The sequence below is a fragment of the Callospermophilus lateralis genome, chromosome 11 (assembly GCF_048772815.1).
Source record: "Callospermophilus lateralis isolate mCalLat2 chromosome 11, mCalLat2.hap1, whole genome shotgun sequence".
NCBI classification, from domain to species: Eukaryota; Metazoa; Chordata; class Mammalia; order Rodentia; family Sciuridae; genus Callospermophilus; species Callospermophilus lateralis.
Window position 1 is genome coordinate 122,361,096 of NC_135315.1, and position 14,112 is coordinate 122,375,207.

The 14,112-nt window shown below is 31.3% G+C and overlaps 1 protein-coding gene across 1 annotated transcript in view; it reads left to right on the top strand.

Moving 5' to 3' along the window:
• The first annotated feature begins 227 nt into the window (after positions 1–227).
• LOC143410800 (cadherin-10-like) overlaps positions 228–14,112 on the top strand; it is an 87,421-nt gene continuing 73,536 nt past the window's right edge. The window contains 5 exon segments of the mRNA XM_077110667.1: positions 228–383; positions 4,902–4,985; positions 4,988–5,198; positions 7,480–7,599; positions 7,988–8,155. Coding sequence (XP_076966782.1) covers positions 228–383; positions 4,902–4,985; positions 4,988–5,198; positions 7,480–7,599; positions 7,988–8,155 — 739 coding nt within the window.

The following is a 14,112-nucleotide window of genomic DNA, read 5'->3' on the forward strand; positions in this document are numbered from 1 at the left end:
ATGTACTCTGAAGATAGATTCTTTTATTGTTTTAGTGATATTTTCTTATTTTATGAATGAACAGAAAAAAAATGAACTGCTATCAAGAGGTAAAAGATTTGCTATGGTCTGAATATATGTTTCACCCTAAATTCACATTTTGAATCCCTATCCTCCAAGGTGATGGTATTAGATGGGCCTTTGGGTGGTGGTTAGAATGTGCAGGTTAAAAAGCCTTCAGGAATAAGATGGGTACAGTGCCCTTATATAAGAAGCCTCAGGCAGACCCCTGGTTCCTTCTGCCATGGAGGGCACAGCCAGAAGGTACGGAAGAGAAGGTGTCAGCAGACCCTGAATCTGCTGACACATTGTTCTTGGACTTTCCAGCCTCCAGAACTGTGAATGTAAATTTCTGTTGTATAGAAACTATGTGTCTGTGGAGCTGATTACAGCAGACTGAACACTGTGAAACAAGGATCCTCCAACATGAACCCATCCTGGAGTTTACTCTTGATTTAACTTCCATGTAATAAACAATTGACTCTCTAGTTCCTAAGCTGGGTAATCCAGAGTTCCTTTTAGCTTATAAGCTTTATTTTATGTAAATATCTCAAATAACTGCTTTATTAGAAATTCTATAAAAATATCAGATATGTGCTACATTTCAAATTACCAGGCATTTATTAATCATTTATATTTCAAATAATTCTTTAATATAAATGGATTGCTTAGTTTTAAATATTACAACTAGTCAATATAAACAAACATAATGATGTTATAATTAAACATATCTGAATAAAGTTAAGGCATAGGAAGATGACTTTTAAATGTGCAGTGCAGTACCAGTTGTTCTATTTTCATTAGTTGTCATGTATCTTGCCATGTCCTTTATCTGCTTGTGAATTTACAAGTAACACAGCAGGTTGTGAATTTTTAATAGGCTTTCCTCAAGGAAAGAAAAGGTCAGTATTATCATAAATTTCTTCTTAAAGATTTGTGGCACAAATGTTTCACACCGCAAAACAGGTGTTAGTGAGAAACTAAAGCCATAATAATCTAATATTTTTTCCCTGTTTAAAGAAAACTTAGTCTCATATAATAAAATAGCACAAGACAAGTTCTTATGAAAGTTATTTCTCTGTAAATAGATGCAATAAGTTTTTTAACACATGTTCCATTGATGCCTCTTCTCTGCAACAAAAATAAGTGATCTTATTCAATTAAATGTTTAACAAATTCAAGCACTGATGCCTCATATCCAAATAAAAAAAGGAAGAGTAATTAGAGGGTTGCAATCATAATAATTAATTATTGTCTGAACTTAGTAAATGAGGCAGAACAAGAAATAAACTGTATCACACATACACAGGATGATGGAAGGAAACAATGCCAGTGCACATGTGAATAGAGTATGCTCAGAAAAGATGATTGGAAAACTAAGGAGATATGTAAAAATAGAGGAGAAGGATTGCCCATTTGTCTCTTCCTATATCTGCTAGGAAAGCATCAGCATTCAGTGTCCCTGCAAGGAGCTGCCTTTAACAACCATGGGTTTTATCTTCGGGAAGAGGCATTTTCTCCAATCTCGAGAGTATAGGAATTCATTTCTCTGACTCATTTAATATGACAGATATCAATTTTAGTTTTTTACTTATACATTTCTCAATTTTTTAAAAACCCTTCTATCATTAAACAGAGGTTAATATAAAGACAGTAAATAAGGTCATTTTAATCTTTGTTTTCTTTTGGTTTGTTTTTAGTTGTAAATGGACACAATACATTTATTTTATTTATTTATTTTTAGGTGGTGCTGATATTTGAACCCAGTGCCTCACACATGACATGCTAGCCAAAAGCTCTACCACTGAGCTACGTGCTCAGTTCCAACATTTGTTTTTCTTTTTCTTTTTTTGTTTCTTTTTTTTTTTTAAATTCCTTTGCTTACTGTCTTTTTTTTTTTTTTGCAGTACTTGAAATTTAATGCAGGGACACTCTTCAGTGATTTACATCCCCAGCCCTTTTTAATTTTTATTTTGAGACAGTATCTGACTAAGTTGTTAAAGGTGGTCTCAAATTGCAAATCTTCCTGCCTTAACTTCCCTGGTAGCTGGGATTACAGCCGTGCATCACAACATCCAGCTTCATGTTTTACTCTTTTTTAAAAAAATATATTTATTTATTACTCTTAACTAATATAATAGAGTTTACTTGTGGCCCTCTGTAAGTAAAGTTTTCTTTAAATAGAAATTATCATTACTTCAATATTGTATAGTTCAAAAAATTATTGTCTATAGTTTCTTAACAATAAAACACAAATACATAGAGAAAACTAATGCGATGGTTAGAATTATAACTATTTTATTCTCTTAGTTATATTTCTGTTGGAGAAAGTAGACATCCTTCATTTTCCAATTTTTAATGTCACAGTCTGACTTACAATTCTCATCTCTTTGATTCCCTGCTACATGTACAATTTTCTAATCCAATGGAAACTCCCACAGTATGTGATCCAATTATAGGATCTAATTTTTACTCTCTGTAGTATAATATAAGTATAGGTAAAAATCCTGCTGTGATTTATATTCTAAAATTCAGCATTATAGAAATTAATATCTCACCATATGAGCAGCTTTATAAATATGTTTTATTGATTAGAATAGTTGAACTGATTTTAATCAGTTTCATATCTTGCTTTATATCCTTGACCAAAATCTATGTTCTATATTCATCCTCTTTTCTAAGATGTAAAATTTGTAAAATGGAAAACTTTTCCTAGTTCAAATGTCTTCTTATTCTTAATTGGGTAGTTTGGTTGTGTATACTTAACAAACCCTCCATTATTCCTGTAGGCTAGTTTGGTAGCTGTCCTGTGAATATCCATCCACACTTTGTTTGAATCTTTCATTGAACTAGAATGAAATTTTTGATTTCACTTAGTTGTACCTGACTCTTCTGATAATAAACAAATATTTATCCATTCAAATTACTGAATGAATAAAAAAAATCAGAACTGTCTATTGCAAACCATAAAGTCATCTGTTCAAATGATGGATATTGATATTATCAATGCTCTTTTCTTGAATTATTTTGATTCCCAGGCAGAAAGAAATGTGCAATGCCTAGATCTGCCATATGGAAAATTGCCACTGTGTGGTACATGCATATAATTGGAAAGTTTCCCAGCAACTATGTGCATTTTCATTTACTAAAAAGCATCAATCTTGTGACTTTTTGAGAATGGTTCCCTGGACAACACAATCATATGTTACTTCTAAGAGCTTTTCAGTTAAAAGTAGATATTTCCTGAGTTTTCCACCCCTACCTTACTGTTTATGAATAGCTAAAAATGTATTTAAAATTTTGTTCTCTAATTTCTTTATCTTTGTCTCTAAAGTGAATATGCCTTTTGGGTTTTCTGTCTTGCATTATATTTGTAATAATGAGTTATCAATCCTGAAATAAGAGAAATAAAAATATTTTTCAAGAGTTGATAGGTAAATACAAATTACTGATAATCATTAAAAATCAAACTACTTTTGTTGATAGTGCTAATATTAGAAATTAAGAAAAATCTACAATTTATTAAATATATCTTAAGGCAAATAATAAAAATTTGAAGTGTAATATTTTGTTTCAAATAATAAAACTGTAATCCTAACATAAAAATGTTTACTGGTTGTGTGCTACAAGTGAAGAAAACCTTACAATCCTTGTGGTTTTCAAAGCCAAACTTCGTGCTTCCTATGGCCAACCTCATTCCTTAAGGACACAAATCCAGTGGAAGGCAAGAGATACACTCACTAGAATCCATATCCATTTTTATAATCCACAATGCATGAGGGACACATTACTACCTGCTCAAACATCCTTGGGCTTCCTTTAGGTTCTATGGGTATCTCTTCTCCAAGTCTTCTTAAGACCAAATTCACTCACTGATACCTGTATCCATAAGTCTGGGGGCTGACCTTATAGGTGGGTATCTGGTGAAAGGCAGAATATACGGAACTTTCCCATGACACACAGATTCCTGGGTTTGCATTTGTACTCACTCTGATGGTACTGGAATGGGATGTCCATGTGGATGCATGCAAAGCTCTTTGATGTGAATTAATTTTGAAAGATTGAGTGTGGTTTTTTTTGGACACAAGCAAGGAAGAAAGAAAAAGACTTGCCCTGCATTGTCTTGCCATTTAAGGATTTTAAGAAGATAGATTTGATAAGGCAAGAAGCCAGAACATTTTTTATTTTATAGTTTCCTATTTTTTTTAGTAATAAGTATCAAATAATTTTTAATTTGACTTACGACATATATATTGTGTGTTTTTTTGTAGATTTCTATCTGAACTTGTGCTATGAGACCTACAAACATTTATGAGGTAGTCTCTGTCTTTTGTTTGAACCAAAAATGGTGTATATTTTTCCTAAAGTATACACTATGCTTTTCAGCTTTGTCTATCTTACAAATCCTAAAATATTTCTAATTCCCCTATAGAAATACAATGACTAATAATAAGTTTGTAGAAGGTGAAATTCCTGCAAAATATGAGAGTTAAAGACTTTTCCATACAGCAAAAGATTGAGAGAACTGTTTACAACAACACATCAAGACTGATGGTTGCTGTCTCAATCAGATTTATTTGCCCATGAAAATGGTTATTTACCAAGTAAAGGGAAGAAGGGATTTGGTTCATTTTATTACTTTTTCCCATTTATAAAAAAAATCACAATGATACATAAAAGACTATTCCTGGTGCTTAAAGCATATAAATGAGCGTTATCAAACCTATTCAACTCTCATTTCCAGAAGTAAGATTACTGACCCCATTATTCTGTGATGGGATTTGAAGGACCTTCTTTGAATTCTTTCAGCATTATTCGCCTTTAAACGTTATCATGGATATGCTCACTTTTATTTCCCATAGCTTCATTCAGACCAAGATAAAGGAGATGGATCACTCAAATATATTTTATCTGGAGATGGAGCTGGAACTCTTTTTATTATTGATAAAAAAAAACAGGTGATATTTATGCCACAAGAAGAATTGATAGGGAGGAAATGGCCTTTTACACTCTAAGTGCGCAAGCAATTAACAGAAGAACTCTGCGGCCAGTGGAGCCAGAATCTGAATTTATGATAAAAATCCATGATATCAATGACAATGAATCAACATTTCCAAAAGAAATTTACACAGCTAGTGTTCCTGAAATGTCTGTTGTAGGTAAGTTTATTTACAGCATTATGAAGATATTTAAAACATGAAAAATTTCAAGAAATACTTAAAATATTAGGATAAATTAACTGAAAACATTTTTTATATTCCTTATCAAGACTACATATTTAACATTATTTTAGTTAGGAAATAAGGAAAAAAGAAATTAATTCATTTCACAGTGCTTGTGAATTTGTAAATCATATATATATATATATATATATATATATATATATATATATATATATGATAGATCTTCTTTTAAAAATTAATTAAAAATTGACTTTCAATAAAAAATGTGAGAATATTAATTTTATATCACATGGATTTGTTTAACAGTTGTGTAAAATTCTGTCCTAGGATATAATTATAGTCATCTCTTTCTTTCCACAAAGGCTGGTTCAGGGCTACCCACAGATACTGAAATTCTTGGATGCTCAATTTCCTCATATAAAATCGCACAGTATTTGCATACAATGAATACCCATCCACACATGTATTTTAAATCATTTCTAGATTATTTATAATACCTACTGCAATGAAAATGCTATAGAAATAGTAGCTATGCTACATTGGATAGAGACTATTACAGGAAAAACTTCTACTCATATTCAGTAGATATACATTTTTAAAAAATATTTTTGAACCTAGGAAAATTGAGTCCTAAAATAAAGAACCTGCAGATATAGGTGGCCAATGATTTTAAGAATAGTATTGCCTGTTGCAGTGGTTCACACATGTAAAGCCAGTCACTGGAGAGATGGAGGCAAGAGAATTCTAATCCTGAGGCCAGCCTGAGTAGCTTACTGAGAACCTGTCTCAAATAAATAGAAAGATTGGGGTTTATGGCACAGTGGAAGACCATTTGGCTAGCATTCACAAGGCCTTGGGTTTAATTACAGTACCACATACACACAAGAAAAATATTACTATTAATGCAATATAGAATTTTAGCTATGTGTATTAGTTACAAATTACCAAAAGAGTTTATTTAGCTTATCTATATATACCAAATGATGGAATTCAATTACTGATTTATTTCTTATTATGTATTAAGATACTCATTTATTATAACACATATATGTATACATACACATACATATATGTATTTGTATACATAAAATATACATGTATATAAAAATATACAATATATTTAAACCTGCTGATATGAATCTCAAATTGAAATAAACCTCCAGTTGAAAACACACAATTAATCATTTGCTGGTAGAGAATTACAAGGTTGAATTTTGAAACTTATAAAACAGAAGTCATGAAAAGGGTAAAATTCAAGAAAGTGGAGTTTACTTTTTCAATTTAAATAAAAATTAACATATTTGTAGGAGAATAATGCTAATACTGTCATTTTTAATTAGATAGAGGATGACAAAGAATTAAATGCACCAAGAAATTCAGATAATATTTTTAGAGAGACACACATTTGAATTTAATACAAATACACACATTTCAAATGTATGTACATTTTTTAAACTGATGTGACCGCTATGATGACTTTTTTTTTTTTTTACATGTAACAATTTAAATAGTAATGTTTTAAACTGCAATTCTCAAAAGATTTGGTCTGGATTGTTATTTAATGTTTACTTACTAAATTCCAAGGGCTTGGGACAATCACCTAACTCTAAAGCCCTTATAAATATCATGAACTTTATTAGATTTTAGTAGTTCATAAAAATTAGGATCATCTTAGATTGTTTCTAAGTTTAGAATTTAATATATTCATAAAGATGTATTCTAGATCAGATGTTAATTATTTTTAGAGTTAATTAGTGCAGGGGTGAGGAAGAGAACAGACTTATTACTTTGTGCTTAGATATGCCTTTAAAAAAACAAATCTATTATATAAAAATGAATTTAAATATCAAAACTGAGAATTTGAAAAATGATCATATTTGTTAACATTTGAAAAACTGCAGCATTATCTATTTTATACATAAAATACTGTTGATTAAATATAGATTATGCAGTTGAACTTAAAGTTGAACTGCAGTAACACTATATAAATATAAAAATCAAATATTTATACTTTATCATCTTACTATAAAGCCCTTATAAATATGAACTTTATTTTAGTAGTTCATGAAATACACACACACACACACACACACACACACACACACACATATAATTGATTATCATCCAAATTATATGTAAAAGTTTTATTAAGTGGTCATTATTAAAGACAAACATCAATGAAGTCTTCAATGAAAACGAGTGCTTTTGCTCCTCCTTCTGGTACTGTGCAGAACTAAGCTGAGTTTGGATACTTCAGGTACTTCTGTGGTGCAAGTCACAGCTACAGATGCCGATGACCCTTCCTATGGGAACAGCGCCAGAGTCATTTACAGCATACTTCAAGGGCAGCCCTATTTCTCTGTGGAGCCGGAAACAGGTCAGGAATAATGAATCGGTGTTCATTCATTTAACCATCTTTGTCATCTTTATTAGTACAGAGAGGGGAGAATGAGAACAAAGCATTAATACTCAGGAAAGTCTGAGGATGCCACAATTAAAGATGACAAAACTCAATGTTAAAATATCAAATATGCTAATGGAAATGTAATTGTTTTCATGTTTTTATACATGGATTCAGATGACTCTAGAATACACTGGGAACTGCCAGAAAATATTTATATGGAATTATTTTTACAATTAATAGAAATCAATATCAAAAGAATATCTTTTAAAAATTCACTAGTCTAAAAATACTACTTGTGAGCTGAATCAAATAATAACTGAAAATCCAGTTAGAATAATGAAAGTATTTGTATTTTCTTCAGGTATCATCAGAACTGCTTTACCAAATATGAACAGAGAAAACAGAGAACAATACCAGGTGGTCATCCAAGCCAAAGACATGGGTGGCTAGATGGGAGGTTTGTCTGGGACCACCACAGTGAACATCACACTGACAGACATCAATGACAATCCACCTCGCTTCCCACAGAGTAAGTGGCCTTTAATGGTAATTTATGCTCATTCTGAAGAAAGTTTTAGAAATTTTATTTTAAGTTTTAGAAAAATAAAACAAAATAGAGTTAAAAGAAGAAATAAAAAAGGAACTATCAATTTTATTTGAAACACTTGAAAATGTGCTAAACAAATGAACTAAAACTATATGTTGATGAGTTCACTGTTATTCAAAATAAAATGAAATATTTCAGGCATATTTTATTCAGACAGGAGCTGTGATTAACAAACATCTTTATATTTATACATTTAGTTTAATATTTTCTGAAAATGCACTGTTATAATTAACAATTCACTCCTCTCTGTTTAGAACTTAATAAAAGGATGCTAGATTAAAGGTAAATTTTTATGATACAAAATATAATTTGACAAATTGTAAATACTTCATCAGAAAGGGCTATATAGAAAAATCTTCTAAAACCTGAGAAATATTTCCAATCACTCTGTATTTAATGTCAACTGTTAACACTTCAAATCCTCAAAATAAATTCAGGATATATTAAGACCCCCTAGCTTCTGCCCTTATAATTCATACATTTATTCTTTTTTTTCTTGTACAAATTTGTGTGACTACATGCCTAATTGTACATACAGAGAATGATAATGAGTCTCAGTGGACACACCCAAGACCAAATCAATTTTTTTCTATTCTAAAAGAGCCTATACTTCAAGATGGAATTTAATGTTGTTAGAAATGAGACATAAAAATCAAATTCTAGTGATAATCTAATTTCTCATCATTTGCTGAATATTTACTTCTAAATATATCTCCATTTCAGTTAGTGTTTTGGTTTAAATATTTTCCTAATAAAATATTAAAATATAAAATGCAATGGCTTTTTTGTGATATTTGTATCTTTGAAGACTATTACTCAGAATGAATGGTAGTGTAAGAATTCACTGTGGGTTTCTTTTTTTCTTTCTTTTTTTTTGCTATTTATTTATTTACTTTTGTAGTTCTAGATGGACAGCATGCCTTTATTTTATTTATTTACTGAGCTATAGCCCCAGCACTGTTGGATGATTTGAAAGCATTTTATTCTTTTCTCTGTTTTTTTAATCAAAATGTGATTATTAGTAGTGTATTTTTTAAATTATATTGCCTACAATTACTTATGTGAAGGAATGTTAAGTTCAGATAGAACCTTCTTCAGAAGACCAATGGCTTGCCTCTGTACCCATGGCGACTGCTTGCTGGGTGTTTGATGCAAGTGCCCATCACACATAAGGTTGAGCCCAGGACAATGAGGAAGGATGGCATCCATGTACTCTATTTTCAAGAAATCAGGTTTCATCTTCACATTATCTTTGTCAATTTACAATAAAAAGCAAACTGATAATAAATACACATAAATCCATAAAACAGGTTTAAAGATATAAACAATTTAAAAAAAATTTCATAACAGGAAAAAAAAAAAGAACACTGTAAATATACAAGATCATTAAGATGGAGAAAGAAGGACTGAGGGAGGGAGGAGGGTAGGGCGAGTAAGGTATTGGGGAGTTAAATTGATCATATTTTGTTTTAAAGTATGTATGAACATATCATATTAAAACCCACAATTCTGTATAATAAATATTCACCAATTAAAAATTAAATAAAACAAATTTTAGATTACAAATGTATTCCTGGCCACCTCTTATCTTGAGCCTTTTACCAGGAGAATGAACATGCAAATTGAAGAGAATAAGCCATAACTAATTAATTTCACAATGTACAATGAGCAAAGTATTTTGGAAAAAAAAATGTATTTTATCAGTAGTTAATAATCATTTGGATTAGTACTATATTCTTAAATTCTCAGTAGTCTAAAATGCAGTCCATTCACTAATAGCACATTTGATAAGCAAATATATCGATTCTAATTAAATTAAGAAAATTAGACATTTTATAGGCAGTAATGATCAATGAAAATACACTTGATTATGTTTTCAATTGCTGTGAGTCCTTTATTCATTCATTTAATAAATATTTCTTTTTATTTTATTAACTTGAAATTTTTGATTGCCATCTCTTAGGCACAGTATATAAACCCTGCTGTAGTAACAGTGGCAATAATAATCATTAAGATGCTAATAATAATGAAAGGAAAAAACTGCAATAATTTTTGCATTTTCTAAATATGTGCCATATTATTTATTGACCTACCTTATTTAATCAGAACAACTCATTCAGATCAGTGTTATGATCTCAATTATATAAATGAGAAGAAAATGAGTGGTTAAAGATGTTAAGGCCAAAGTGATAGTTATGACAGAGATGTGTTGACATCAATGTTCAATTCTAAATGTGAAGCACAATATATTTAAAGGGATTTTAGCACATCCTGCTTCCTGACTCATTATTTTAAAATATGGATGGAAACATAATTTAGTGATTTTTATTTTCTAAATTATCTTTTATATTACAAACATTTGCAACTGTATCTGACTGTTGGGAACACTCAGTCATGGCAATTAGAATGTCATTTGATAGCCTAAATCATCTAACATTCAAGAAACTTGATTTTAATTTCTAATATCATTTTATTAGATACACAAAGTTAGTTCTGTTTATTTAATCTTTCATGTGCAATGTATCATAGAAATCTCATACTAACTTTGAAACTAAGAGTGGGTATAATAAAGAGAAAACCAATGCTGTCTACTAACAATATAATGTAAATTTAGAATGTTTGCTACATGTGTAAGTCTAAATTTTCTATCAGCCATGTTAAAAAAAATAAGGGAGACAGGAGGAATTTATTTTAATTATATACATGTATTTTTTTTTAATTTATTTTTGGTGTGTATGGACACAACACATTTTATTTGTATGTGGTGCTGAGGATCAAGCCTGGGTCCCACCTGTGCTAGGCGAGCATTCTCCTGCTGAGCCACAATCCCAGCCCTAATTATATATTTTTTAACCCAGTATTGTCCTTTATATATGTCATCAGTATAGGACACAGTTAGATAGTTTTCCATTCTTTTTCCCCTCCAAGTCTTATACTTGGGTCAAATATATTCCACTGTCATCAAATTTTAATTCAGATGAACTGCATTTTAAATGCATAGCACAAGAGTTTGAGTGATTTGATTGTAACCTGCCATATTTGCAGTTCAGGAGCAGATCGTGCGATCAACCTGCATGAGACTCAGTGATCTCGTACTTCTAAGAGCATTTTCACCTTGATGAACTAAACTGCACTTTCTATTTTCCAGTGTCATTAGTTACACTGGACACTAGTATATACTTTGTGGCCTGATGTAAGACTAAATAAATAACTCTCTGAGGCATTGACTCACTGTCTAGCACTTAGTTTATTTATTTAGTGTCCAATAATGTTGATCTGTGCAAGTGCTGCTCTTTTAGCATCTTCATCTTTAAATATTATAAAAGTAGAGTCAAAACTTAAGCTTTCAATAAAGTTGAATCATCCAAATTTAATATTTCTCAATATGCTGCATAAATACTTCTGTCATTTGGAAGGGACAGGGACCCATGCAAGCTAAGATGTCCTGACTCATTTGTTTATTTTATTGTGTGAATTTATAACAGTGGTTCTCAGTTTAGGGCAATTTTGCCTGCAAGATGTCAATTGTCAATATCTTGACATATTTTTTTGTGTTACCTGGTGGGTCCTACTGACATCTAGTGGATGGATGCTGGGGAGGCTGCTAAGAATCCTTATAATAAAAAAGACAATTATTTAAGCCAACATATCAATGATATTTAGGTTGACATTTTAAAATATGTTAAATGAATAACAATTAATTCATGTGACACAAAATATTTTTTCTAAGGTTGCCTCAATAAGTTTAAAAACTGAAAGTGCATAAAATTAGGCAATTTGATTTTCCTGAACCTCAATCCCTGTATATAAATCACTTGTTACTCATAATAATGTTGCAAATAATCAATAAGGTCAGATAAATAAAATGGCTTCAGTAATTCTCATAGCATATAATAGTATTTCAATACATGGATTTCCTCTTGAGAAGGAAAAGGGTAAATATCAAGGATTATATCTCAGTTTTCAAATTTTAGTGTTTTTCTTGTTCTGATGCCAAGCTGCCATTTATTAATGGTCAAATATTAAATAAAAACACCTCAAACCTGGAAAGATATATAATCATGAGTTTCACAATAAACTAAATGTGCTTGTCTCATAAATAACTGCTTAACACTATCTTTAATGAGGACTACAGGGCAAATTAGTCAAATATTCAATGTTCCATGAGATTTGCTATTTCATGTTGCAAAAGTTAGAAAGATATTATATGTCCATACCTTAAATATATCTGTAATGCATCCCCATTTGAATATTTTAGGCCTATCCATCTACTTTTGTTCACTTCCTGTATTGCTGCAGTCTTTTGCTGGGCACAAATCACGAGTCTCCACACAGCTTGTAGATTCAAACAGCAATTCTTTATTCCCGAACTCACACTGGCCGTCTACAAACACGCTCTGGGGGAATCCACGTTCTCTGCCCAAATCCACACTCTGCCCTGATCCACTCTCTCCAAAATCCACAACTCTGCCTAAATCCACTCCACATGGGCTTCTATCTCCCAAAATATACTGTCTGACCCTAAGCACTCAAGAGGAACTCAGCAGCAGGATACGCCCTATTCTAAAGGGGGAACACCCTACTCTCCTATTATGCTAAACTTCCCTATTCTAAAGGGGGAACACCCTAATCTCCTATTATGCTAAACCGCCCTATTCTAAAGGGGGAACACCCTAAACACGGATCCTGCCCTGGTCCTTGAGCAAGGTCACCTTTCAGAAGTCCTTCCACAGACAGCATGGAAGTAAGCTGGCAAGGAGATTGTCATACCTACTTGGCTGATGGCTCCCAGCACTGTATGAATTTCCTAAAATCATAATAAAACCAAATAGGCTTTATGGAAATAATCTAAGCAAATATTAAATTACTGTAACTAGATCATAGTATTTTGGCAAAAGCAACTGGACAACAGGATTTTTTTCAAAATTACATTTTATTTATTTATTTTTAATAAAAACATCCCTGAAAAATAATTCAATTTTGAATCGAGAGTCTTGAGAAGGAAAAGGGTAAATATCAAGGATTATATGAGGGATATCTCATCTATAGTGAGCATGCTAGGCCCAGCATCCTTACTTAAATGTTTCAGAGAACAGCTGCAGAACTCTACTCTCAATTTCTTTCAAGCAAAACAAAACAAAAACACCAGAAAGGAAGCCCCTCTTCTAGAGAAAAAGAGTTTGCAAAAGCAGTTAAACCGGTGGTCAGGTTTTCATTCACCTAGTTAGTGTCTAAGATTTGGCTCCAGTTTTTGAAGGAACTGCAAGTGTCAAGAAAGCAATAGGACTCAAGAGACTTGATTTGGTATACAAGACTGAGACTCAGGCAAAACATACAGACCTGACCCACAAATGGGATGCAAACCCTTGCAAAATTTTCAGAGGCTACAGCTATCTACACAACACTGAAACAAAATACAAAGGGAACAGATTACTTTACATTCTAGCTAAGGATGTGTCTGCTGTCCTAGCATTTACTCACAGAACTTATTTCGTACAACTGAGGTTGAGAAATCATAAACCAATAGCAAGTAAATTTATGTAACGTCAGGTTAGCTGAGATTTTACGAAGGGAAAACTTTTAAATTATAAACCAAAGATCATGCAATGAATGAAAAACCCTCATTTGTGGTATATTAGATATATGTCAAATTAATATGATATATAGTATTTATATATATATATACATATATATATATGTATATATATAAGATACATGTCAAATTAATGAGAATCTGATATGGTATTTATTATATAGCATCCAGATTTATCCAAAGTGTACTCAGAATAGTGAATTTATTACTGTCTGTTATATTTTTTTCCCATGAACTATTGAGAATAGTAACAAAAATCAGTTGTTGTCCACCATTTATTAATGAC